General features: G+C 55.6%; 2 protein-coding genes across 3 annotated transcripts in view; both read right to left on the reverse strand.

Moving 5' to 3' along the window:
* Positions 1-604: 604 nt before the first annotated feature.
* CAPN5 (calpain 5) overlaps positions 605-27,112 on the reverse strand; it is a 57,294-nt gene continuing 30,786 nt past the window's right edge. For both annotated transcript variants that reach the window (XM_036862164.1, XM_036862163.1), the window contains exons 4-13: positions 14,374-14,582; positions 10,838-11,030; positions 9,802-9,995; positions 9,044-9,121; positions 7,402-7,597; positions 6,632-6,754; positions 5,304-5,500; positions 4,275-4,390; positions 3,601-3,737; positions 605-2,646 (exon numbers count right to left, since the gene is read on the reverse strand). In XM_036862164.1, the coding sequence (XP_036718059.1) occupies positions 2,464-2,646; positions 3,601-3,737; positions 4,275-4,390; positions 5,304-5,500; positions 6,632-6,754; positions 7,402-7,597; positions 9,044-9,121; positions 9,802-9,995; positions 10,838-11,030; positions 14,374-14,582 (1,626 nt within the window). In that variant the 3' untranslated portion in view covers positions 605-2,463. The remainder of the gene's footprint in view (positions 2,647-3,600; positions 3,738-4,274; positions 4,391-5,303; positions 5,501-6,631; positions 6,755-7,401; positions 7,598-9,043; positions 9,122-9,801; positions 9,996-10,837; positions 11,031-14,373; positions 14,583-27,112) is intronic.
* Positions 24,588-25,079, reverse strand: LOC118900024 (olfactory marker protein). Its single transcript, XM_036862165.1, has one exon. It carries the CDS (start codon positions 25,077-25,079, stop codon positions 24,588-24,590), a length of 492 nt encoding a protein of 163 aa, XP_036718060.1.

Below are 27,112 nucleotides of genomic sequence, written 5' to 3' on the forward strand. Positions count from 1 at the left end.
GGCCTGGGAAACATTCCCTTCATTGTCCCTTATCCCCAGAGGGACAGACACAGGAAGGCCTTTCTGGAATTGTGATAACATTTATTCTGAGAACAGAACAGGTCTCCACTCCCCTGACCCTGCGCTCGGCCCTGCGGGGAACGCAGCCCAGCTCGGGGTGCTGTGGGGCAGGGGCCCTACCCATCTGCAAATGGGGACTTGAGGCCCCTGTGGGCTGCAGGGCGCACCAGGCAAACAGAGCAGCTGCTCTCCCCACTCACCCTCCGGTCCCGGCCTGAAAGAGCTCCATCCTCACCTGCCCAGTCCCCGGGGCCTCCTGGGGACCAGGATCCCCACACGGCCAGGAGCCAGCCTGGCCCACCAAGAGGGGCAGGGCTGCCGAACCAGTTCTGTCTGAGAAGGGAGTCGAGGGACACAATGCCCGGCCCCCAGGCTGAAGCCCACACAGGTCTGCCAGCTGGTCCTGGTTTGCCCCCGTAGCCCAGGTGGACATGGCTGAGCAAAGACCCGTGTGTCGGCCCCAGAGGCCCCAGGCTGGCGTATCCGGCCCTCGACGCTCCACCCAACTCAGGAGTCTTCCTTTCAAACAGACACTGAGAAGTGGTGATTACATGACTGTGTATAGTGTGTACGCATACAGAGATACATAGAGAAAGGGTATTGTTTTGCCCTTATACAGCACTTGTTAGTAAGAGTGCTGACAAACGATAATCACTGGCCCCACTTTGCAGCGGGGGAAATCGAGGCACAGGAGGTCTAAGCAACTTGCTCCTGGTCACACACGAAGTCCTCACCCTAGGTTCGGGTTCTTGAGGAGAAGTCCCAGCTTTTTGAGAAGGAATCTTATTGTCCTCCTTGTCATTCAGTTCCTGGCCCCTCCCGCGACCCAGGGCCAGGACACAGGAGCAGAGCCAGCCGGAGCGAGGGGTCAAGGATCCAGCAAAGTCAAGAATCCAGCATATCCAGCCAGGACACTGCACCCAAGAGCCAGATCTGGAGCCGAAAAGCCAGGTTCCCCAAAGGAATTCCCAGCAAGGCCACAGGAATTCCTGATCTCGAACCAACTGGACTTTTTCATTGACTTCACCTGGTCTGGAGCCTGAGAAGGGCACAGGAGAGATCCAAAGCTGGTCACAGCGCCAACACTCTCCAAGAACACAGCAGGTGCTGGCTTGTAAAACATCCAAGTACAAACCCCCATCTTCTTCATCCACCTCCAGACCTCCTCTGAGAAGGTATGACCTCACCACGTCCCTCCCCAAGCAGATCAAAATAAAATCAGAGGATCACAGGAACTGGAGTTTAAGAAGAAAAAAGGGTTCTGGCTTTCAGTTTTCCTTTAAAAACCCCTGGTTAAAATTGAGAGTTAAAACGGAAAGAATATAAAACGTTGAGGACTAAAAGGAGCGTTTTGGTCCGGGCAGCAAGAGGGTTATGGCTCCTCAGCTACGTTTTGGGGGGGAATGTTGGTGGAAGGGCCTCTGGTCAGACAATGGATTTACCATCTCCTGTCAAGCCCAATGTGCAAACTGATGCCAGCGGACCTGAGACCACCACTCCAGAGTCCCTGCTCCCGGGAAAAGCCCAGGTCTTGCAGCAGAGGGGGTCCTGGGAGCATGTGCCTCCCCTCAGGTCTCTCCCCGCCTGGCCCACTACATCAGACACACTCCTTCCCCTCCACCACCTCTCCGGGGACCCTAAACCAGAGGCTGGGAATGCAATCAGAACCTAGAAGGAGAAGGTGGCTGCAGCTCCTCTGGGCGTCTGTATCTGAGAGGACCTGAGAGCAGAGGCGAGGCCCAGGACGGACGCCGGGCCTCCCAGAGCTGCGAGGAGAGGCCCGGCTCCACATGGAGTCTCATGGGCATCGTTTATTCATTTGGCAAATCTCCTTTGAATAAATACATGATGGGCGGGTGAGTGGATGGGATTCGAGAATGGACAGATGTCACCTGGACATTTCCCAAATTCTAGCCTGGGCAGGAACCCAAGAGCCAAGAGTCCTTTCAAGGTGGCTAGAAAACCAGATGTAGGTGACAAAGAAAGCAAGTCTTGGACACTGGGGCAGGCCTGGGACACAAGGGGCAAGAGTGGGCCTTGGGGATGTGGCAGTTTGTGTGTAAACAAGTGACATCTTCTTGGCACTCTGCTGGCAGACAGCAGGGCCTTGGGAAAAGGTTTTCAACGGATAGAGTCCCTTAGCCATGGTGGCAGTTGGGGTAGGGAGGGTTATTTTAAATCTCAGGCAAGAAGACTCCTCTATGAGAAGGGAATGCTTTGGGGTCCTCGGGACACTGAGGCAAGTGTCCTTGAGAGGGGCAGAGACCTCCCAAGGTCACACAGCAAGTCAGTGGAAAAGCTGGGAAAAGGACGCCAGTGTCCCGGCTCCCAGGCTGGTCCCTGGCCTGGTTGGGGACATGCAGATGGTGGTGAGAACTGTGGGTGCAGGCAGACGGGCAGGTATCAGATGGCCGTGAGGGAGGCACTGCTGAGGACGCGCACAGCAACGGTGCCCGGCAGGTCGCTGGGCTGCCGGCTGTTGCGGTCTCGGAGGTGGAGGGTGTGCAGGGCCTGGAGGTCGTCCGAGCTGGCCTTCAGGTACACCTGGCCCAGGAACTCATCCTTCAGGACTCGGTAGTTCCAGATCTGGAAGGAGACAGAGGATGGTTGGGGGCCATCTCCAAGACAAGGACTATGGGTCTGTGAGGGCTGCTGACAGCGGCGGCAGAGCCCTGACTCCCCTTCCTGTGATGCAGGCTGGGCTGAGGAAAAGGAGCCCTGCATCTGCCTCACCATGGACCTTGGGCAAGGCCATGCCCCTGCCAGAGCCTCAGGCTTCCTCCCATATGTCAAAGCTCCCCTCCATGTATACAGTTAAATCTGTCATTATTAGCTCTGATGTTGACCTTGGGTGACCTTGGACAAGTGATACACCCCCTGCTCTGGTTTCCCCATCTTCAACATGAGGTTTGGATCAACGGCTCCTAAGGGTCCTTCCAGCCCAAACATCTATGGGTCTGTGATTTGATCCGGTAGGACTCAGTGTTAAAAAACTTGGAAACCCTACAGTAGCTCCCCCAGGATACCCGAGCGTTTGTTTACAGATGGTTTCTCACCGGGAGAGATGCCGGCCTGGACTCCAGGGACACAGGGCTTCCTGCCAATGAGCTCAGAACTGTGGTCCCCTTGGCCTGAGAGGGGAAGGAAGCCCGTGCCCAGGACCCTGGCTTTCTGATCCCCTGCTCTCAGACAATAGTCACCCCCACCATCTGCCACCAGGGGAATTAAAGGAACAACTCCCAAGGCTTTGGGGCAAGGTTGGCAGAGATGACCACTGTCCCTGGCCGGGAGTCTGACTCTGCTGTGTCCCACAATCCCTACAGCTAATCCAACTCATCAACCCCACAGAGGGGACTCTGGGGTACCAGGAGGGGCAGGCAAGAAAATTCCCTAGGCCACACCGTGTCGGAGACAGAGTGGGAACCAGAACCCAGTGTTCCTGGGTCCCTGTCAAAGGCCCTGCCATGCTGGGCCCAGCCACTCTGAGTGAGGAAGCATGAGGCGGGGGGCCCAGGAGGGACCCCAGACAGGCGGGCTCACCTGCACAGTGATGGGCTGGCTTGGCTTCTTGCGGTAGAAGATGCCTTTCACATCATACTCAGGCGTCGAGGTGCCTTTCTGCACGGCCGAGCGGACTTTGTCCCCCTCACTCTTGATGATCACGTAAGAGTTAGCCCCTAGAAAGAGGAAATGGGCAACGGGGTGAGGGTGGGGCTGGGACAGGCCCCGGATGAGACAGATGTCTGGAAGCAGAAGCCTGGGCTCGTGTATTCAGGAGAAGGGAGACCAGAGCCTGGCCAGCTCCCTAACTTCCAGAGACAGGAGGGGGCATGCTGGTAATCTCTGGTCTCCAGACCTTTACCCAAGCTGTTCCCCCCTGCCCGGAGCACCTTTCTCCCCTACTTTCCTTCACCAGGCTTCATACCTTAATACCTCCTCAGCCTGGAGAAAGGCCCCCCCCTCCAGGAAGCCTTCCCTGAGCCCTCCCTCCTAGCTGCCTGTCCCTGTGTCTGACTGCCCTGCCACACTGGAAGCTGCCCAAGGGCAGGAGGCAGAGCGTGTTCTTCTCTATACACCCAGCTTCATCCCAGGGCTGGGCCCAAAGTGGATGTCAGGATGGGTTTGCTCAATGAGTGACAGCAGGAGAGCTCTGGAGGCTGTGTCTGTGGCTTGGGAGGGGAGGAGGGCTGGGGGTTTTCTCCAGGCAAGCTCACCTGTTGGGGAGTCCTTGAGACCAGTGGCCCCCAGGACATGCACCTGGGTCACCTGCTGGGGGTAGCCGCACAGGGAGCTCCAGCAGGAGTGGGGAGGCTCATCCAGGCGTAGCTCCCTGATGCAGGGCAGAGGAGAAGAGGCGGGAGGTGATGGAGAGGGTCCGGGAAGACGGAAGGTCAGGGGATTCAAGAAGAGTGGGGCGGGGGTCAAGAGCAGTGTTTAATCCAGACAATGCTTGTCTCGGGCAAACAAACCCCCATAAGCTTCCTGCTGCTCCATCCCTACCCAAGGGTGCCCCCTCCTCCCCCAAGGGAAAAGCAATGTACTGAGCATTACTGTGTGCCAAGCACTCTGCTGGGATGTTACAGGTATTATCTCTAATCCTCACAAAGCCCTGGGAGATAAGTGACTGGCACTCTGCCCATTTTACGGATTAGGAAGCATCAGGATCACCAGGGGAAGGGGCTTGCCCAACACAGCACATACTGGCGGGACCGAGGTCCACTAATTCCACAAGCTGCCTCCCCAGTCTGGGATGTGGGCAGGGAGCCCCGACTCTGGGCTGCCTAGCAAGGCGGGAGGGCAGTGTGGGACGCACAGGTCTGCACTGCAGCAGGGATGGGGATGGTTTCAGGGTCCACCTAGCCGGACTCTGCCACTGGTGGCATGGACTTAGAAACCACCCCCAACCAACGTCGATCCCCAGTTCTGATCTGTAAAATGAAGGGGTCAGGCCTCCCACCCCAGGGTTCAGGAAGAGCAAACGAGATGAGTGAAAGCTTCTTTGTAAACTGTGAAGCGCTCTGCACACGTGAGCAGCTGCTCCTTCGTGTGGCCAAGAGAGGCTGGGACAGGGGAGGAGGGGAAGGGAAAGAAAGGGGATGGATGCTAATGTCAGGCCAGGCAGGCTGGAGGCCCAGGCTCCACGGCTTAGGACGACACTGAAGGTCTCTGGGCTGAAGACTGCGGGCCAGCCTGGTGTGGACCTGGGCCCTGCCAACCCAGGCCCCCAGCCAGTCCCCACGCACCGGCAGTTGGAGGGCACGTCAGTGAAGACTCGGAGCAGGAACTCGCCAGTGTGGCCTGGCTCGAAGGTGGTGGGGATGATGACGTAGCGGCCCTCGGGCTGCTCCGTGCGCAGGAAGACGCTACGTGAGTTGATGTAGATGGAGCTGGCGGTCCTGTGCTGCAGGCTGTGCATGCGGTACTGGCGGTTCTCCTCCACCTGACGGGGGCGGAGACACCGGGTCACACAGAGCCCCTCACCCCACCCCGCACCCCACGTCTCCCCCTCGTTGCCAGAAGAGGCAATATCTACAGAGTCAGAAGTACATGAGCATCTGTCTGCCTAGGGCTGGCGGGGCGGGAGGTGGATGCAACTGGGTGGTGGCGGCTAAAGGGTGCAGGGTTTCTTTTTGGGGTGATGGCAGTGTCCTAAAATTGACTGTGGCGATGGCTGCACAACTCTACGAATACACTTGAAGTGAGCGAGTCATATGGTATGTGAATTATATCTCATAAAGCTATTGAGAGGGGTGGCAATGGGAATCCCCCTGGTGACAATGTCTGTGGGGTTTCTGACATCACAACAGAATCAAGTATCACTATCTGCCCAGGACACAGCATGTGTCCATGAAATGACATCACCAGCTGCCGGGACATGCTGGACAATTCCTGGAATAAGTGCCATGATAAGCTATAGTCACATCAGCGAAGGTCCTGTCACGTCAAAGTCACAACGTCAGCACGCAGTGAATGTTCCAACATGCTGATGTGAACAAACGGTTATAATACGACCCAGCACATCAAATGCCAGGATCTCGACTCAGGCCGTGGGCATAGCACACGCACGTGGTTCATATTAGGTTCTTGGTGTCTGGCAGGCCCACGCTGCCCCGCTACGCTGCGTGTCATCACACACGGGGCGCTCACAACATGCGGAAGGCCTTGGGGCCCAGGCCAGTGGAAGCCCTCCTGGCTCTGCCCAGGCTGCCTCTTCCCAGTGCCCAGCAAGGACTCCAACTCAGGGGGCCAGAGCCCTGAGGGAGGGAAGCCGTGGGCGGCCCCCCAGAGCCCAGGCCCGACCACCAGCAATCGTCCCCTTCCCTGTCCAAACAGCCTGTGGGTCTGGGCAAGAAGAAATCAGGCTGAGAGCTCCAGCGGGGCCAATCCAAGGCAGGCTGGGCCTCTGTGGGGATCCAAACAAGACCTGTGTCACAGCACAACCATGGCATCAGCCAATGTGGCCAGGGTGACTGGGGTGATGTCGGAGACCAAAGTGTTCTAGAGTGTTCTCCCCCAGGCCCAGGCAGCCCAAACTCTCCTTACCCAGAGCAGGGGTCCCAGCTGGCCTCACCTTGTAGATGTCGAAGCCAATGGCCAGATTTTCACCCTTGCCATCCCGGCGGGTGGACTGTTTTGGCCGTTGTTGGATGCAGATCAGCACTTCATCTTCTGGCTTTTTGACATCAAAGATGTACTGCGGGTGCAGCAGAGGAAGAGGGACACACGGTGAGACCACACTGAAAATGGGCTCGGTGGCTCCCGAAGCTCGGCCCAGAACTCAGCTGTGTGAACTTGGGCAAGTCACATCACCTCTCTGAGCCTCATCCCTCATCTGTGAGATGGGCCGGCAATGTCCACCCTGCATGCGGGGTGGGAGGACTCAGGGAAACGCTGGATGCTCAGCTCCAAGCCTGCATACAGCTGGTGCTCAGTGAAGGCACACCGGGCGTGAGGACTAGGCGGGTGCCGGGGTCATGACCGAGGAGGCCGCAGGGGAGGAGTCCCCGTGGGGAGCCAGCCTGGCCAAGTTCCCCCAGAAGGAACAGCACTATGTGTGGAAACAAGGGGTTTGAGCCCCCAGCTCAGCCTCCAAGTAAAATGTCCCTGTTACTCTTATCAGGGCACTCATTAGTCCTCAGAGCCTGCAGGTCATATTGTGAGGTTGGGGGTGACAGGACCTCCCAGACATGCCCATCCAACCCCGTTGTACAAACGGTGCACCGAACCCCACGGAGGTACAGGGATGTACCCAAGGTCATGCAGGAGTCCGTGGCAGGACGGTGCCGAGGGTCCCACAGTTGCTCAAGGGGCGGGGGGGTGGGGATCCCCAAGGAGGCCCACCTGCGGGTTCTGGAAGAAGGTGTCCTTGTGGTTGATGCAGCCCCCGCTGCGGTTGTGCAGCGGGTCCTCGTGCCGCGTCCAGGCGCCGCACAGCCGGGCCTCCTCCCACGTCTTGTGTATGCTCAGGTAAGACGTGTTGATCAGGCGGCACTTGATGATGTCCGTGAAGTATCGGCACACGTCCTCAAAGGTCATCCTGGGCGTGGCAAGCAGCTGAGCCGGCCGGTCCCCCCCCTCCCCGCCCACCAGCCTGCCCACTCGCCCCACGTGCTCTGCACCACGGCCTACACAGCAAGTGTGGACATGGCATCACACGGACCCTTCACATCTCTTTTGGCTTCAGTCTCTTGCTTTGTAAAACGGGAATGAATCTAACGACAGCTGCCTATCTCACAGAGTTAGTGCAGGAATTAAGCAAAGCAATAGCAATAAAAGCATGTAATACAACTTCCAGCAGGCAGGAGTTGCCAAAGGCTGGCCGTTACAATTATTAACAGTATGAATAACTAATGTGTACAGCCCTCTACAGTTTCCATCCATTATCATCCACAGCTAGTGGTGGAAACCCCTTGGTAGGCGAGCTGCAGTGGCCAGGATGCTGCCACACCTCCAGGAGCCTGGGCGGGGGGAAGGGAAGTGCCCACCCACCTTCAAGGGTGCACATGTAAGAGAATATGCACATACATGCATCAAGGGTGAACATATCTGAGAAAGGCCTCAGGAGGAAGCCCTTTCCTGATGAGGGTTTTCTACTGCTATGTTTTAATTCGACTGGCCCCTGAGCCAGACAGGGCAAAGTGGATCTCATCCACAGGAGCCCAGACCAGAAGGCCTGGGGGGCCTCCTGCAGCAGCTCCCCTGACACCTGCAGGAGGGGACCTCACTGGGGTGCCAGGATCACTGCCATCTGCCTCTGGATCTGCCTGGGGCCCTCACAACATCTCCCACACACAGGGTACCCTGTATCCCTCCAGGAAGTGGCTCAGTCTCCAAATCAAGTGTCCTGCTGAAGAAAGACACTGAGCCTGGCAAGCAGGGCTAAATGCAGAATGAATGAATGCCGAATGAATGAACGCAGGAGTGAATGAATGCAGGAATCGTTATCTTGCTCTTTAAGCAAGGCTGTTGCCATCTTCCAAGCTCACCTCCTCACCTCCCTGAACTCACTCTTCCCATCCCAAACCCAAGTGTGCTCTCTTGCCTCTGGGCTGGGTCTCTGTCCTTGCCCACCAAGGGCTCCCCTGCACCCTGAGTCTTAGCTCCTCCAAAGGGCCTCTCCTCTTCCTACCTGCTCTCAGCATCAGGCTGCCAGCGTGCCCTCTGCCCTCTGGTCAATTCCCCACCTGCTGGTACCCTGGCCTACTTGCCGAGGGCTCAGCCTGGGTACCAGAGCAGCCCAGTGTCCCCTGACATGGGCAGTGGGGGCTATGGGGACGAAAGGGTCCATTCTGCCCAAATCACTTTACAGAGGAGGAAACAGGCCCAAAAAGATGCAGTGACTTATCCAAGGCCACACGGCAAGTTGATGGTGGGGCATTTTTAGAGCCCTGGCTTCCGCCTGCCTGTCCAGCGCTTCCTGCCTGGCACACAGGAGGCTCCCCTCTCAGCCCTGGGCATCCGCCCAGGGCAAGTGCACACTCACCAGAACTCGCCGTCATCCTGCACAGTCACACCCAACTTCTCCCGCTCACTCTTGCTCACTTTCTGCCACTCCTCTGAGCTGGGATGTGAGCACAGGGGAGGGAAGGGAGAGGAGTATCAGAGGAGGGACCCCATCAGGGCCACTCTGGCAAGGGTCAGGAGGCATGAGGGACAGCTGAGCACTAGGCCTCCATCAGTGTGGGTGTGGTCGGGGGCACCCAGGGCCATGCCCAGGCCCCTCTCCAGGAAGTCCTGACTGCCCACTCTCGCAGGCAACCGTGGGCTGCCACCATGCCAGGGACCGGAGGTCTGGGAGCAAAGCTGCAGGCTGGGGGCAAGGGGGGACTGACCCACAGTGAAGGGAGCACCTTCACTGGGGGCCTAGGCCTGCTCCTCTCCTGGCCTCACCAGGGCCATTAGCCAAGCACAGGGCAGTCACCCCCATTCCCACCCCTGGTGGCCTCCCTCCCTGCTTTCCTCCCCACTCAAGCACCAGACTGGTCTCTACATCCCCTATAGGAATCAGCTCATCCCCACCTCCAGACCTCTGCCCATGCTGAATCCACCCCCCAACCTGCCTGCTCCAAAGTAAGTCTTCTCCTAATGTCATCCTCCCCCCAAATCCTTTAAGGCCCAGCCCTGGTGCCACCTCCTCCAGGAAGTCCACCCTGTCCTTGCCCAAGCCCTCGTACCCCGGCCCACCCACCTGGGGTCTGCCCTGTGCCTGCCCCCTGTCCTTTCCCAAGCCCCGGGCCTCACGTGTCACTCCAGGGCCCGTTCCACTCCCGCTCGCCCCAGGGGTTGCGCAGGCGGATCATGTCCAGCTTTTCTGACTTGAAGAAGGCCAGCAGGCCACGGCCCAGGCGCACCTTGCGCACATCAGTGATGGCATACGCGTGGCCCTTCACCAGGCCACACGCCAGCCGGGCCTCCATGTCTGCCGCTGTCACTGCCTGTGGGACACAGTTGCTCAGAGGCAGGGCAGGTCAGGCTCCACCTGGAGCCAGAGGCCACACCACCCCCTACAGGACGGGGAGGGAATGGCAGCCCCGCACAAAGGGGAGACCTCATTCCTCTGACGTTAGGGACTGACCTCCGCATTCACAGCCCTTTACAAAGCCGGGGAACAGAAATGGGGGATAAAGGAAAGGACCTGAAGTGGGATCAGCCCAGGGCTGTGTTGGAATCGACTAGCACTGGCTCAGTTTTGCAATCTGGTTGTTAAAACGTTAGCCTGAAATCAACCATGGTGGGAGTATTTACACCACAGAAGTCAGCAAACCAGGGCTTTTTAATTTTCCAGTCTTTTATCAACATACCACTGGGTCAGCCAAACCTGGGTTCAAATTCTGCCTTCACTGAGTCCCAACTTTCCCACCCAAAACATGAGCAGTCAATGAAATAAGACGATCCTCTTGAAGAGCCCAGGCCTGTGCCAGCAGGCAGTAGGGGCTCCCTCGCCCTTCCCATTGCCTCGCAACTGTGATGCCTTAAGCCTTGGCCAAAGGACCTATCACTCCCTTATGAAAGGGCTGAAAAGGGGGACGCTAGTTGAACAGTGTGGGCAAGGCCTTTCATAGTGTAAAGGTTAGGGCAGGGGGCCTGAGGCTTGCGCTGTCCAGCACTGGGGAGGGCCTGCACCCTCTAACTGCTCCCCTCCTCCCATGAGGCTGAGGGTCTGGATTTATGATCCAACCTGGGCAGGGGCTCTCCCTGAAAAGCCAGTCACCTCCCACCCCAATCAGGGTCAGTGAAGGGGAGGGGCCGCCTCCGGGGCTTGGCTCTGTGTTCTCACCTTGATGGAGGCACTGATGAGGCCTCCCCGGCTGTGCACTTTCAACACGCGCTCAAAGAGCTGGTTCCTCTTGGCCTCATCACTGGCAAAGTCACTCTCGGTCAAGTCGATGGGCTCGGAAACCCCACCTGTGAAGTCCACCAGCGCATCCGCCGTGTTGCCTCCATCCAGGGCCTGGTAACAGCCCGCCAGCCTGGAAACAATGTGGAAAGAACTCCCAGCTCATGTTCCCCAGCCAGTCTAAACCCTTCACCTGATAGGGGAGATTTCTGAGACTCAGAGAGGTCAAGAGAACTGCTAAGGTCACACAGCAGGCCACACAACAGAGCCAACCCAGGTCTCCGGCTCCCAGGCCAACGTCTGTCCCACTGAACCACAACCATTTTGTCACTCAAATTCCCCTTGGCCTTCACAGCCCCATCTTCAAAAATTAGCTGTCCAGAAATCCAGCAATTCTTTTCAGAAGTGTTAAAAGTTCATATGTCTTTTGACATAATTCTGTTCGAGTAACATTATTTATAACAATGTAAAACTAGCAATCACCTAAATGTCTAACAACAGAGAACTGGTTTTAAAAGCTAATGTTGCCTCTCAAGCGGCCATTGAAGAAAACACTGTAAAGGAATTCCTACTGCAGGGAAAATGCTAGTGCCTGCTTGTTACATTTGAAAAAGCAATACAGCCGGACTCCAATTATGTCTAAAATGCATGCAATAATTCATTTCAAAAAGATTAAGCATCTACTATGTGCAACAGATCAGGTGCTAGGACACAGCTGTGGCTCCTTATTTAAATGTTAGGAAAAAGGTTGGGGTCTTAAAGGCAGAGTGCCAAATGTGAACATGAGAAGCTGAATGGGATATATGACAAAATACCATTTCCATAAATTGAAAATATATGCCCACAAAACACCAGCACAGGTTTTGCAAGGTAACCTACAAACAAAAGAGCCATCAAAGATGTTAAAAGAGCTGCCAGTGGTGGGGGAGGGTGCAGGGAGAGCAAAGGGAAGAAATGGAGACATGGAGAGGGGGTGGGGCCTTGAGGGGACAATGTCCTGCTGTCCTGAACAGAGGAGCTGCCCCATTAACCCAGATGGCCCAAAACAGGGAAGGGGAGAACAGCAACCTGGGAGAATATGCAGGAGTATAGGAGAGTTTTATTATCCTCTGCATGGTTTCCTATATTTTCTGGATTTCCCATAACAGACATGCATTCTTTTTATAATTTTAAAAGTAAATAATAAAAAAAAAAAAAACAAGCATAAATGGTGCAGCCCCTGTGTAAAACAGTTTGGTGGTTTCTCAAAACTGTAAACACAGAACTACCATACGACCCAGCAATTCACTCCTAGGTATATATTCCAAAGAACTAAAAGGAGACATTCAAACAGATACCTGCACATCAATGTTCATAGCCACATTATTCATAATAGCAAGCAGGTGGAAACAGTTTACCCGAGTGTCCATCAACAGATGAATGGATAAACAAAATGTGGCACACACAAACAATGGAATACTATTCAGCCATAAACAGGAATGGAATTTTGATACATGCTACAACATGGAAGGACCTTGAAAACACTATGCTAATTGAAATAAGGCAGACACAGAAGGACAAACAGTCCACTTATGTGAGCTACCTGGAATAGGAAAATTCATAGAGACAAAAAGCAGAAAGGAGGTTCCCAGGGTTGGGAGAAGGGAGAAAGAGGGAGTTCTTGTTTAGTGGGTAACAGAACTTATGTTGGGGATGATGAAAAGTATCATCATCTATACTGGATGTAGACAGTGGTGATGGGTACAAAGCATTGTGAATGTAATTGATGCTACTGCATCGTACACTTACACATGGTCAAAATGATAAATATTATATTTTGGACAATTTTTTAAAATAATAAAAATTTTACTTAAAAGAAAAAAAAAAAAAAAGAGCTAGCCCACTGAGTCACTGAGTGGGTCTCCCAGAGTGGGAGGAGAGGAGCCTGCACCAAGGACCATGGTGACCAACTGACCACCAGGGGGCGGGTTTTGCTTTCTTAGGACTAAAAATGGAATCTGCCAACATGTTTTCATGGGTTTGCTTCTTTGTTTTTCAATTGTATTTAATTTATTTTTTTATACAGCAGGTTCTTATTAGTTATCCATTTAATACATATTAGTGTATACATGTCAATCCCAGTCTCCCAATTCATCCCACCACCACCCCAGCCCCTGGCACTTTCCCTCCTTGGTGTCCATATGTTTGTTCTCTACATCTGTGTCTCTATTTCTGCCCTGCAAACCAGTTCATCTGTACCATTTTTCTAGGTTCCACATATATGCATTAATATACGATATTTGTTTTTCTCTTTCTGACTTACTTCACTTTGTATGACAGTCTCTAGATCCATTCACGTCTCTACAAATGACCCAATTTCGTTCCTTTTTATGGCTGAGTAATATTCCATTGTATGTATGTATCACATCTTCTTTATCCATTCGTCTGTCAATGGGCACTTAGGTTGCTTCCATGACCTGGCTATTGTAAATAGTGCTGCAATGAACATTGGGGTGCATGTGTCTTTTTGAATTATGGTTTTCTCTGGGTATATGCCCAGTAGTGGGATTGCTGGGTCATATGGTAATTCTATTTTTAGTTTTTTAAGGAACCTCCATACTATTCTCCATAGTGGCTGTATCAATTTACATTCCCACCAACAGTGCAAGTGGGTTCCATGGGTTTGTTTTTGATGATGGAATTTTTGTTTTTCCTTTTACACACACACACACACATACACACACACTGTCCAAGGAGAGTGACAAACAGGCCTGGGAGGAAGAATCAAGGAGAGGCTCCCACAGAGCTGGTCTCTGACCCCACTGGCCCTCCTGCGCCAGGCCTGCACCTGTCCTGCAGGGGCCTGGGCAGGTCACTCTGCCCCAAAGCCCTCCACAGCTCAGCAAAACTTTGCTCATGCCCATGCTGGGAACCCAGGGCCTGGCACAGAGCAGGAGGAGGGTCAGCAAAGATAGAATGGCTGGACAGTCAGGCAGACAGACCAGTGGGTGGGTGAAGGGGAGGCCCAGCAAGCAGGAAAGGCAGTGGTTTGTCCCAACCTCCTCGACCAGCCCAGGCTCGGAGACACCACGTGCCGAACGAGGCCTCTAGGGAGGGCTCAGCAACTTGGATCTTTGGAAGAGAACCATCGACCTGAATACGGTTGCTGGCTCTGCCCCCGGCTACCTGCAGGACACCTGCCTGGGCCTCCATCTTCCCAGGTAGAAGCAGGAGCACCTATTCCTCCCTACGTGGGCCGGTTGTGGGGACCTGACACCAGGTACCCAGAGGCCCTGCAGTCCAGGCCTCCACCACACCTGGCATAGGTTCAGCTGGCTGTGCTCTGGGCGCCGGGCTCTGAGCTCGCTGTGTGTGTTTGCACCTGCCCCTCACCTCTCTGTGCCTGGAGCCCCAGCGAGAGGAACACCCGCACAGAGCCCACGAGCAGTTCCGCCCCAGCCTGGCCGCCCGCCCGCCCGCCCGCCACTGGCACCTACTTGGCGTAGGCCTTCTCCACCAGGGCACACCAGAACTCATTGCGGGAGCTGGAGTGGCAGTAGATGAGCTGGTTGTTGACTGTGGGCAGCCGGTCATCGATGACCACGTCCACCCACTCCCCGAAGCGCCAGAAATGGAAGTGAAAGATGCCCACGTAGGTGTTGGGCTTCTCGGGGTCCCACTCCTGCTCCTTCCAGTCTGGGATGACCTGGATGGGGAGGGGGACAGGATGGGGACACACGGAGGGTCACAGCTGGCTTCCCGAGGAAATGGGGGTGCGTGCCTCCAGGGAATCAGATGGAAAGGAATACTGGGTTCAATCCCCATCTCTGCCATGAACCAGTATGGGACTTGGGCAAATCCTTCTCATCTCCGGGCCTCAGTTTCCCCATCTCTGAAGGGGTTGGAGGCCCCCTGAGGCTCCTCCCAGCTCTGTCATTCTAAGATTCTATGAGCTTCCCCTTCCCTTCCTCATGCCTCCATCTGCATCCTCCCCCTCAGAAATATAGCACATCCATCCAAGTTCCTGCCTGGTCAATGGACAACCGTGCCCCCTGTCCTGCCCGAGCCAGAAGCTGGCAGCCATGTTGGCCTCCCCACTTTCCCTCTCTCCATCCAATCTGAGCTCCTACATTCTGCTAAAATGCATCTCCTCCTCTCCAGCCCCCCGGCACCACCCTGGCCCGGTCCCCCATCTCCTCGCCCCGGGACACTAACAGCAACAGCAATCACATCTGCCCTTGCCCCACACAGCAGCACAGTGATCTTTCTGATCAGGTCCCCTGGAAAATAAAGTTCACACCCTTAATATGCTCTGTCCCCAGGCTCATGTCTCTACCCTCACCCACCCCAGCCTCCACCTACTGTGCCCTGCTCCAGGCTCTTTCTCTGGTCAGGAACTCCGCACCTGCTCTTCCTGCAGCTGATTCTCACTTGTCCTTTAGGGCCTACCCTCCTCCTCCAGGAAGCCCTCCTTGACTCCTCAGACTAGGCCAGGACCCCTGTCCATCCATCTCACGGCCCCTGGCACTTCTCCTCTGAGACACTTTCCCCAGTTATAATTACACAAGTGTGTGACATTGTGTTCAGTGCTGATACTGTCACTGGAATGTCGACTCTCTTAGGGCAGAGACACGTCAGTCTTGGTCACTGCTATCCACCCAGCACCTAATCCAGGGCCTGGCTCAGAGAGGATCTTTCAAACATGTGTTAACTGAATGAATAAATTCATAGGCATCCACTGGGACTCTTAATAAAATTGATTATTTACGGAGCATCTTGGAAATGTCAGATACCAAGCCTGTGACTGCCATGGGTTATCGCAGTTCAATTCACACAACCACCCCATGAAATTACTAATATATCCATCCTTACTTTACAGATGAGAACATCAAGGCTCAGAGAGGGCAAGTAACTTGTCCAGGGTCACATAGCTAGAAAATACACACATTCTTTGGAGGCAGGCAGACCTGGGTTTGAAGCCAGGATTCAAACGCAGGTCTGTCTGCCTCCAAATAATGAGTTCTTTATCAGTGTGGACCACTCTGCACCCAGCCCCACACTGGCACTGAGGACCCGGATGATTCAGACATGGTCCCCGCCCTCGGGAGGCTCCCAGTCTGGTGGGAGAGGCAGGCACACAGGCAAGTGCTGAGGCTGACACGGGGTACATGCGGGGCCGTGGAGAGAAGGGAGTGGTGGGCCTGACCCTGGAGGACAAGCAGTGGCTTCTGAGCAGGTGTCCTGAGAGCTGGCGGTGGGCATCTCCCCAGCAGACTAGGACCAAACAGAGGCAATTTGGGGCAGCAGGAGGTGGGGAGGCAGGGGAAAAACCCTCACCCTGCTGAGTCAGGGGGACCTGCTGGCCCTTTCGGGCAAGGACCCAGAGGAGCCAAACCCCAACAAGACCATAAGAACCATCTTCTAGAAGAAAATCACTCCCAGGTATGGGGGTGGGCACGCAGGCAATCTGGCTGAGGGGCCAGAGGTGTATCAGGAGGCTGTAAATCCCAAGGTCCGGAGCAGCCTGAGCACAGAGACTTCAGCCAAAAGCCATTCCCAACCCCCACCCTCATTAAGGATGCTTTTGTTTACACGCCTCTAACCATCAACAGGGATGCTGGCAAAGAGAAATGCTCCCTGGTGGGACATTCGGGGACCAAGACAATGAAAATGATAAGCACAGTGAGAGGCGCTACAGCCACTAATGGAGCCCAGCTAAGTGCCGTATGGCCTGAACCCTCAGGGCTGTCTTCTGAGGCGGTAGGGCAGGAAGTCGCTTCAAAAGGCCACCCACAGGCACCAGTGAGGGAGGCAGGATTCACACTCAGGGCTTCAGAGCCTGACACAGAGTCTAGAACCCAGCAAGGGCTGATTACTAGCTGGTTCCTTTTCAGTCAACTCTGTGTCCTTTCTCAGTGAAAACTCCCAGGCCGGCCTCTGCCCTGACCCCTGGCACATTCCCTGACACTTGATTTCAGGACAGAAAAGTGTATCTGAAATGGGGTACAGGGACTTCCCTTGTGGCGCAGTGGTTAAGAATCCGTCTGCCAGTGCAGGGGACACGGGTTCGAGCCCTGGTCCAGGAAGATCGCACATGCCATGGAGCAACGAAGCCCGTGCGCCACAACTACTGAGCCTGCGCTCTAGAGCCCGAGAGCCACAACTATTGAGGCCATGTGCCACAACTACTGAAGCCACGCGCCTAGAGCCCGTGCTCCATAACAAGAGAAGCCACCGCAATGAGAAGCCCGCGCACCGCAACGAACAGTAGCTCCAGCTCGCAACAACTAGAGAAAGCCCGTGCGCAGCAGTGAAGACCCAACGCAGCCAAAAATAAATAAATAAATAAATTTATTTTGAAGAAAAAGGGGTACATGCAGGTGCACAGAGCAATGGAGAGTCAGAAGCTGGGAACACTGGCCTGGCCACTGCACCCTCCTCCACTCCTCCCTGGACTGCACGGGATGCGGAAGAAGGATGGGGGAGGAGGGAGGGAGGAAGAGGAGCCCTCGCAGGAGCCGGGAGGTACCAATGGGGCCACGGGAGGATCATTAGTCGAACCCAGGGCTTGGCTCTGAACCCTCTGTGACTCAAAAGGCAGCTAATGAGGCTCCAGGGCCTGTGATACAGAGTCAGCAATCTCCATGGGCCTCAATTTCCCTCCCACATCACAGCCCTTCAAGGAAGCCCTTCAAGGTAGCCCCAGGCCAGCCTTCTCACCCCTCAGCCCCTCTCTGCTGCCAGCCAGGGTACCAAGCGAGAGGAAGGAGTCTGTCCAGGGAGGTGTGCTCCCACGGGCACGCAAACCAAACAGCTTCCACACCACATCCGGTCATGCCAGAAATCAAGGAAGCAACCAGAGGATTCAGGACCCATCTGAAGAGGCTCCCACTAGCCAAAGACGGGCCAATCTGAGCAGCAGTGAAGGATAATGACGGTGATGAATGAAAACACATCCAATATGTTCAAATCCATGAGACCATGATGATATTAACACAAACAAATAATTAGTCACTATTGGAGGGTGGCAGGGAATCAACTCACTTTCTTGAAACTGGAAATCGAAAGGAAAAAAAAAATCAAAGACTTATCCTGACTTTTCTATACAAACTGTGCCATAGAGTAACCAACAGCAGATGAAGGGAGGTTTTTATCTGGTGATGAATTCCATCTAAGAAGTGAGAAGAAATTAGAATATTAGACTCCTATTCTTTTTTTTTTTAAATATATTTATTTATTTATTTTTGGCTGCGTTGGGTCTTCGTTGCTGTGTGTGTGGGCTTTCTCTAGTTGCAGCGAGCGGGGGCTACTCTTCATTGTGGCGCACGGGCTTCTCATCGCGGTGGCTTCTCCTGTTGCGGAGCACAGGCTCTAGGAGCGTGGGCTTCAGTAGTTGCAGCACGAGGGCTCAGTAGTTGTGGCTCGCGGGCTCTAGAGCACAGGCTCAGTAGTTGTGGCGCACGGGCTTATTTGCTCCGCGGCATGTGGGATCTTCCCGGACCAGGGCTTGAACCCGTGTCCCCTGCGTTGGCAGGCGGATTCTTAACTACTGCGCCACCAGGGAGGGAAGTCCTAGACTCCTATTCTTTTGCAACCACTGACAAATAATGGATTTAGGCAATCATGGCTTCTAACATCGATTTAGGATCACCGATGGTTCCTATGTCACAAAAAAGAGACAACCCGACATTATGTACCTCCTGAGTGAACTTCGCCTATGAAGCAGTTGTGCAAAAAAATTGTGCCGCACCTTATAAAGCCTCCAGAGGTGAGTGCTACCTCACAGGAAACTCAGGGCACAGACAAATATTAATCAACACCATGAAAACGAAGCCTGCAAAATCCAGATGGTTGGAAACTCCACAGGACAAATGACTGGCTTCTTTAGCAACTAGATTGCAAGGAAAAAATATGAAAAGATGAAGGGGAACCAACGGACTGCAGTAATAGACCTTTGTTTGGATTTGATTCAAACAAACTGTAAAATATACATATAAGCATTTGTGCCCCAGAGTGGAAACCAGAACATTTACTGGGTATTTGATGATATTAAGGAATTATTATAAAGTTATTTTAGTTATGCTACGATATTATGGTTCCGGGTTTTTGTTTTGAATGAGTCCTTATCGTTCAGAGATACATCCAGAAATATTTACAGATGAAATGACATGCTGCCTGGGGGGAGCGGGGTTGTAGAGGAAACAAGATCAACCACGAGTTGGCAGTTGTTGAGGTGGAGGGATGGGTCCAAGGGCTCACTAGGCTGTCTCTCTCCTCTCGCGTGACTACAGTTGAAAAGCCCCGTCGCCAAGGACACCAGCTCCCTGGCCCGGCATTCAAAGCCCTGCGGGCGGCTCTCAGCTTCACCCCTGAACACTGCCTCCCTCAGGCCCTATAGGAATCTACACCCCGTGATGCCTCAGGCCACCTCAGCTTGGCACGGGTGGCTCCCTCTGCCGGCCTCAGCCCAGTCCCCGTCCCTCCGGGGCCAGCTGAGCAGCAGCTTGCAGGGTCCTCCTGACCCCACCCTCCCCTTGGGCGCCGACCAGCAGCCCCTCCCCCAAGCTCCTGCTCAGATCCCCACCGCCCGGCACAGGGCCAGGGCCAGCTCCACAGCTGGCTGAGTCTTTCTGGGAGGAAAATCCCCAAATGCCGGCCGCAGTGAGGGCCTGGACAGCTGGTGAGCTTGTACACACTACTGGTGTGAAAGGAAAATAAAAATGGAGTCAGTTTTACTAAGACACCGCTCTGAAATGGAGCCGGGAGGCCACTGAGAAAGTGTGACTTCTGCACGTCATCGCCTGCATGGAATCTGAACTTTGACCACTTCTTCTCCTAATGCAGCCATCTAGAACGTTTGCCCAGTGTTCCAGAAACTCAAGATATTTATTGGATCCTTACCCTAAAATAACTCGTGACAGCCTTAAGGACAAATATTTCCTTTAACGACCTTATGGCTTTTGCCTTTACAAGCCCCTGACTTCCTCTTTCCTGGAACGCTCTTTTGGTTCTACCTGAATCTGTGTCTCCCCAGTTGCAATTCCTAAGACCTGCAAATAAAGCTCCTTGTTCTCTGTAGCCTCGATACTGATTGTTGTTTGATGCTGGACACCAATTTACCAACCTCGGTGTGTGGCTGGGACTTAAGCTTTGACTAGGCCACCTCTCGGAGCCTCAGTGTCCCCGCATCTACCTACCCTCCCTCCAAGGCTGTTGTGAGAACGAAGGTGGAGAACGGCCTCGGATGTACTGCATCAACTGTGGAGGGCTGTGCACACATGAGGGGTCGTCCCCGCTGGTGTGTGGAGTACATGGTGTGTGCAAACCTCGGAGAGAACTGGTCAACCTCCCTCCCAAGAGGAGAAAGGAAAACCTTAACAACAGTCCTCTGTGCAGATGGGAAAAACAGGCTTGAAGGGGCTGAGGCACCTCCTTGGGCTGACCGGGCAGTGAGGCAAGAACCCTGTGGGATTTGGAGCCCCTCGTGCGCCCATTAACAGCCACCCACTGCAGAATCACCCAGAAACCTCAGAGTCCCACTGATGGGTGTGCCACAGTACCCCCTGGTGCCCCAGCACCTGGAGCACCCCCTGGCGCTCTCCCTCAGGGACTCCCACCCAGACCCAAGTGGCTGGGCTCAAATTCTGCTGGGACCCTGGGCAAGTGAGTGAATGCCCTGTATGAGTGTGTGCACAGAAGCATGCATGTGTATGTGCAAGTGTGTGTGTCTGTCCGTGTGGCAGAGAGGGAGCTTCCCACAGATTTCTGCCTGGGACCCCAGAGGGCCAGCCAGGAGCATTTCTAAACAAGGCCAGCAGGGCTGCAGCCTGAGGGGCTACAGTGGAGTTTCCTGTGTTACCCAGGCTGGGTGAGGTGAGCCACAGACCTCTCCAGATCCTCAGAACGAGAGGGTCCCTGGTTCTGAGCATCTGAAGTTTCTCAGTTCTCAGCTTCTGATTCCAAGAGTCTCAAATTCCCGAGTTTCAGACGCCATGGCTGGAAGAAGCCAGGAAGGTTGGGCAATCCCCACCCCCAGCCCCTTGGGAGAAGAGCGCCTCCCAGCTCACCACCTGGGGTGTGGGGTGCTGACACACCTGCAGGGGGCCCCGGGATCCCTGTTCACAAGGAGTGAGCACAGCCAGACGCTCAGAGACCTGGGCGGCCCCTCCGGCTAGGCTCCCAGGCTAGACTGTGAGGGCTTAAGGTTCCCTCAGCTGGGCCCTTCCAAGCCTGGCAACGGTGAGGAGAATCCACTCCCGCATGACCACTCTCTCCGACCACAGAGCCAGGCCTGGACCCTGCCTATCCCTCCACCCCACACTGCCTGCTGCCCTAAGCACTGGCTGCTGTGTTGCCTCAGGCAACTCACTACACCTCTCTGAACCCTACACTCTTCCTTAGTAAATAGGTTCTCCTAACACCCTCCTCTCAGAATCATGGTGCAAAGTGAGACTCTGTGTCTACAGCGACTGGGAAAGTACAAGGAGGAAATCCAGAGAGGAAGCCCGTGTGCCTCTCAGGAAGCTCAGTGCTTCACCAGCTTTAAGTCATTTCATCTTCACAATGACCCGATGAGGAAAGAACCATTACTGTTCCCACCGACAGATGAGGAAAGAGGCTCAGAGAGGCTGCTCAGGGTCACACGGGTGCTGGCTGGCAGCAGCGCCAGGCTGGGTCCCTCACACTACCGTACACTGGCTCAGTGGGAGGCAGGAGCTCAGGAAATGGCAGGTCTCTCCGCTCAGTGGTTTCTCACGGGTTCCGTGGAAAGCAGGTCCTCATTTCCCATTCCCTGCACTCCCCCCGACCCAGTCTCAGGAGCAGAACCAGGCCTTCTACTGCTGTCCTCGGGGTGGGAAGCCTGGGTTCCCGTCTCTGTTCCCCCCACCCCTCCCAGAAGTATGTTCAGGAGTGGATGGAGGCTGGGGCTGGAGGGCTCTGGGGTGGAGGAAGACGGGGATGCAAGACCTGCCTGGGGGGGTGTTCCCAAGCAAAACCCCAAGAGCGGCCTCGGAAGCGGCGACTGCCCTTGTCTCGGGGGAGAAGCCGGCCTCACCCGGGTCTGAGCCCTCAGAAGGGATGGGGGCATCGGCCCTTCCCATCCCAGGGGGCCAGGGTCATGGGGTCGAAGGTCCACAGACCCAGAGCTTGATCCACATGCACCCCGTCGCCGGCCCCTCCACACCCTCTGTGACTTCGGGCCGGCAGCCTCCTCCCCGGGCCTCTGTTGTCACCGTCCACAAATTGAGTGAGGGTCGGGGTTAGGTGGGGCACTAAGGTGACGTGGTGACATGGGTCTTCTCTGGTCAGTGGGGCAGGGCTGCAAGGGGCTTCACAGAACTAGGCTGTTCCCTTTAGAAAGTCTGAGGCTGGGAGAGGGTCAGGGGCTGCCTGAGGACATACAGCATGTTAGTGAAATCCGGGCACAGGCCTGATCCCACCCCACCCCTCAGCCACTCCCCTGTCCCGTCTGCCTCCTGCCCGGCCACCCTGCAAGGGAGGGAGACTCCAGATTGAGCACGGCTTGGTGGGTCCCCACCATCCCCTGTGGGCCCCAAGTGTCTCCCCGAGGCCTCAGCATGGCTTTCTCCATGCTCCCCATACAGAGGCTGGTCTGGGGGCCACTGGAGAAAAAACTGTCAGGGCTGTTGGTGCCTGGCTGGGTGTCAGGGGACCTGGTTTCAAACCCCATGCTGATGTCTGACCTTGAGCCAGTCACCGCCTGCTCTGGGCCTCACCCCTAAAAGCGGCAGGAGGAGGGGGCAGGGGTGTGGAGGGGGCCCAGGGAGGGGTGGCTCCTGGGAAGAGAAGGCATACCACGAGGCGGGGACACACAGGCTTTACTGGGGACACGCAGTGAGCACGGCAGAGGCACTCACACGCCTGCACAGAGCAGACGTGCTGGAGTGAGGTGGGGATAGAAGCAGTCTGCACCAGGAGGGTCCCCAGAGCTGCAGGGAGGGGTCAAGCAGAGAGGCAGAAGGACAGGGCCATCCACAGGGGTCTAGCCTCCAGGCTCCCCCGGAGTCGGCAGAGAAGCAGGCAGGAATCCAAGCACGTCCCGGAATAGACACCCGAGCTTCAAATTAGAAAGGACCATCGCTCACATCACAGCCAAATCTCCCACTGAAGAATAGACTCCAACTGCTTCTGCTTGCCTGCCTCCAAAGTGGGGGCCTGCCCTCCCGGCAGCCCTGGCCACTAGGGTTGGCTCTGACCCTCCATCTCTCAGTGCCTCTCTTCCCAGGGCCCTGCAGCCCCCCGACGGCTCTGCTTCACGAGGGAAATGTCATGGGCACGTCCCTAACAAAAAACAGGGCTGACCTGGAGACACGGTGTTGGGGGCACTTCCTGAGGTGCCCTTAGCTGATGCCAGGCCTCAGAGGGGCTCACTGGGCCTGTGCAGTGTGAAGGGGGCTTGGGGGTTGGAACTGAATCTGCTGGCAATTGTGCCTCAGTTTCCCTCTTTGTTTGGCGAGTGGGTTGTGCGCTGTGACCTCTGAGGCCAGTGTCCCGCCGTCACACCACGCTGCCACCTCCAGCCCACTTCTGACCATCATCCATCACATCTCCCCTCCAAGGCTGCCCCCGATTCCTACCCCTCAACCCCACCAAAGATGCCACACCAGGATGCCACACCTGCCTTCTCCGACCAGTTAGCCAGGAAAAGCCTGACATCCCAGGAGGGGACACCTCAGGCCCCAGAGATGTTACTGTCTCCAGCTCCAGGGCTCTGGACCCCCTCTATCCAGCTTCCCCCAGGCAGACGGAAACCTGTTTACTACACTCTTCCCCACTTCACTGCATGAACCTCAAAGTCTCCCGGCTCAGGAGCCTCCCCTCCCCAAGGTCATCCTGATCAAGCCCCTGCTAAGGGCCACCAGGGAACCAGCTAGGCAATTCAGACTTATTCACAGGGCAGGTATAGGATACAACCATATGAATATAGCATGCTCTCTCTCAATACATATGTATATGTATATGTATAGACAGATACATCTCTATGCAAAGTTTTTTAGATTTCCCCCTTCACTTCTCCCCTCCTGAAGTCATTCCCAGAAGAGCAAGAGCTGGCCTGCACAGCCTCCGGCGTGCCAGCCGCTCCCCACTGCCCAAATCAGCCCTCACAGCAACCCTGCCCAATGTCTTAAGAGCCCTGAGGTGTCGTGGGCCCACACAAGGTGCCTGGATCAGCAGGCTGAGTGTTCACCTCCAGACACGGACACTGGGAAGGGGCGTCGCGGCCAGGAGGGCAGCAAATGCCTGTGTGCCAGACTCTCCGAGGAGGCTGCTTTGTCATCTCTGGAGGAAGCCCAATGGGTGGTTCTTTAGAGTTGTCTCTCTCGGTCTGTGTCTGTCTCTGTCTTGGTCTCTCAGTCTCTCTCCCAACAATGGAGCAGAGAGAAGGCAATCTCCCGTGGCCTCTCCATCTTCCCACACTAGCCCCGACCAGGTCTCCGTGGTCCACGGCAGAAGCAGCTGCAGCCAGGTCAGCTTCTAGACTACGGAGCCCTTGCATCTTCCTCCCGTAAGCAGGAGCGCCAGCACCAGGGAAAGGAGAGAAGGAAGGACGCAGGCTCAGGGGTCCTGGCCAAGCCAAGTACAGGCCAGCAGCTAGAAGAATGTCCCCAAACACACACACGGGGGAAAGGGGTATGGGCAGGGGTCAGGCAGCTGGGCGAAAGGAGAGGGTAGCAGTGGGTAGCTGCCATCAGAGCCGGCTAAAGACCACAGAGGCCTTGAGGTTGGCAGGCTCGACGCCCTCGCTGAAGGTGATGAGGAAGTACATGACCTTGCGGATCTTGGCCAGCTCGGACAGGCGCTCCCCAAACTCCAGGGCGTCGGCCTCATTCCAATCCATGGCTTCCGAGTCCTCCTTGCGCCAGAAGATGGCAGCGGGGTCCAGCAGCTGCCGCGTCATGAGGTTGGTGAGGTCGGGCGTCCAGATCTGGGAGGTGCCCGTGATGGTGACCTTGCCCGGCTTGTCCAGCACGACGTCCCAGCGCTCGAACTGCAGCCTCTGCTGCTGGATGAAGTCGACGCGGTACACGGACTCAGCCGGCTGCAGCAGCTTCTCGCCATCCTGGCGCTTCCTCCCGCGCCGCTTCAGACTCTCCACGCGCAGCCGCATCTGCTTGGTCAGGTCCTCGTCCAGGACCAGGGGCATGTCGAGCTGGGTCGGCTTCGGCTCGTCCTCCGCCATGGCCCCCTTGCTGCTGCCGCCTCCACCGTCCAGGAGCCGAGTGGACTGGGGCCTCACGGCCAAGGCGAGAGGCCACCCAAGAGGGGCCCCGCCTCCCCTTTCGCCCCCCTCCTCGTCCCGCCCCTCTTTGCCACTGGCTCTTCCCAGCCCCACCCCGTCCTCAAAATGGGGTGTGCAGGAGGACGGGCGCGCCCGCACGCCTCCCTCTCTACTCCTCGCAGAAGCGGTGATGCAGGCACTGCAGGCAGGCAGGAGGGTGGCATGCTCCTCAGGGACCAGCTGCTGTGGCAACCACGCTGGCTACCACGGATGGGCTGAGAGCCGGCTTGCTGTGAAGAGGGAGCACTGCTTACAGGCAGTAAGAGGGCAGGAGGCGGGGGGCAAGCGCTCACTGGAGACACATCAGGAGAGGCTGAAGACCCCCTGGCAGGAGTGTGGGAAATAAGGCCCAGAGGGGCCCACCGATTTGAGATTTGAAGTCACCTAAGCCAAACCTTGGCACTCTCCTTGACTCGGCCTCACCTGCACCCCTCCAGGCCCGATCGGCAAGGCCTGTGGATTAACCCTGGAAACACGCCTCCTCAGCCCCACTGCCAGGACCCCGGCCCAGCCACCATCATCTCTCACCTAGACCCATGTTCTCAAACTTCAGGGAGCATTAAAACCAGCTGCAAGACTTAAAACTCAGTTTGCTGGGCCCCACCCCAGAGTTTCTGATTTAATCGGTCTCGGATGAGGCCTGAGAACTTGCATTTCTAACAACCTCCCAGGAGATGCTGATGGTCCAAGAGCTGTGTTTTGAGAATCACTGACCTGGATGATTCTTGCCTGCTGGCCCCACCTCAACCCTGCACCACATGGCAACCTCATGCCCAGGAAGCTCTTCTACTAAAATCCCACGACTTATTACCCCTGTATCGAGCCTCAGTTTCCCCCAGGAGACTTGAGGCCATGGAAGAATCTGACAAACGTCTGTATCCCCAGTGCCTGAGGGGGAACCAGGAGCTCAGCTATTATACGTGGGCAAATGGAAGAAATGTGAGTGTAACTGGGGGTGGGGGTGAGGGAGAGGAGAAGCTGCCATGACACTGCCACACACAGAAAAGAGGACAGAAGCACAGGCCAAAGTGTAATAACTGAAAACAATCTGAAGGGTCTAGTGGACCACAAGCCCAGTCAATTGCTAGATGGAAGCTAAGTAAGTAAGTCAGTGGGGTCTTGGGCTACACTAACAGCAAGAGGGTCACCAAAGGGGACCACGCACCCGATCCCGTTAAGACAACACCTCAAGCCCTTGGGTCAGTTCTGGGGGCTGCTGGCAGCAATTCGCCGATGGTATTTGAGAAAACCATAGAGCAAATGTTAAACTGCTCGTCCCTCACAGAACCTTTTACTTTGCAGCTGGAGCAGCAGAGGAGAGGGAAACAACGTGTCTGAGGAGTGACTGTTCGGGGAGCTTCTCTCTCCTTCATAAGGAGGAGCTATTTCCTTCGCAGCACTAAATTTTGCTTTTTATTTGTACATTTGCTTAGTTTTTGTCTGTGATGTCTCCCCACCGAGAGGGCAGGGGCTGTGGCTGTCTGGTTCATCACTCTAGTCACCACCTAGAACAGGGCTGCCACACAGGAGGCCCTCAGAAATCCTGAATGAACGAATGACACTGACAAGAGAAGAGCTGATGTGATGGATCATGGGGCCTAAGGACAAGAACAAGAGGAAGATGGGCACGTGGGGAGAGAGTACACGGGCACTGACCGAAGTCAAAAGGTGGTTTAGAGACAACTGTGCGTCGGGCACAGGAAGGAGGGAGATGGCTGGACGGTGAGGGTGATGGAACAGCAGAACCAAGCACTGGACCAGGGTGACGAGGGCAGGGTGTCAGCCACACAGGCACAGTAACCCCTGGGACGTGGCAGTACTTGGGGTGGGAAAGGCTGGGAAATTGGAGGTGTTGAGCCCTTGGTGCCTGGGTGCCAGGGTAGCTGGTTGGCAGGGGATGGCAGTAAGGTGGGCAGCTGGTGGGGGCCGGGGGT

This window comes from Balaenoptera musculus, chromosome 8 (assembly GCF_009873245.2).
Source record: "Balaenoptera musculus isolate JJ_BM4_2016_0621 chromosome 8, mBalMus1.pri.v3, whole genome shotgun sequence".
NCBI lineage: Eukaryota > Metazoa > Chordata > Mammalia > Artiodactyla > Balaenopteridae > Balaenoptera > Balaenoptera musculus.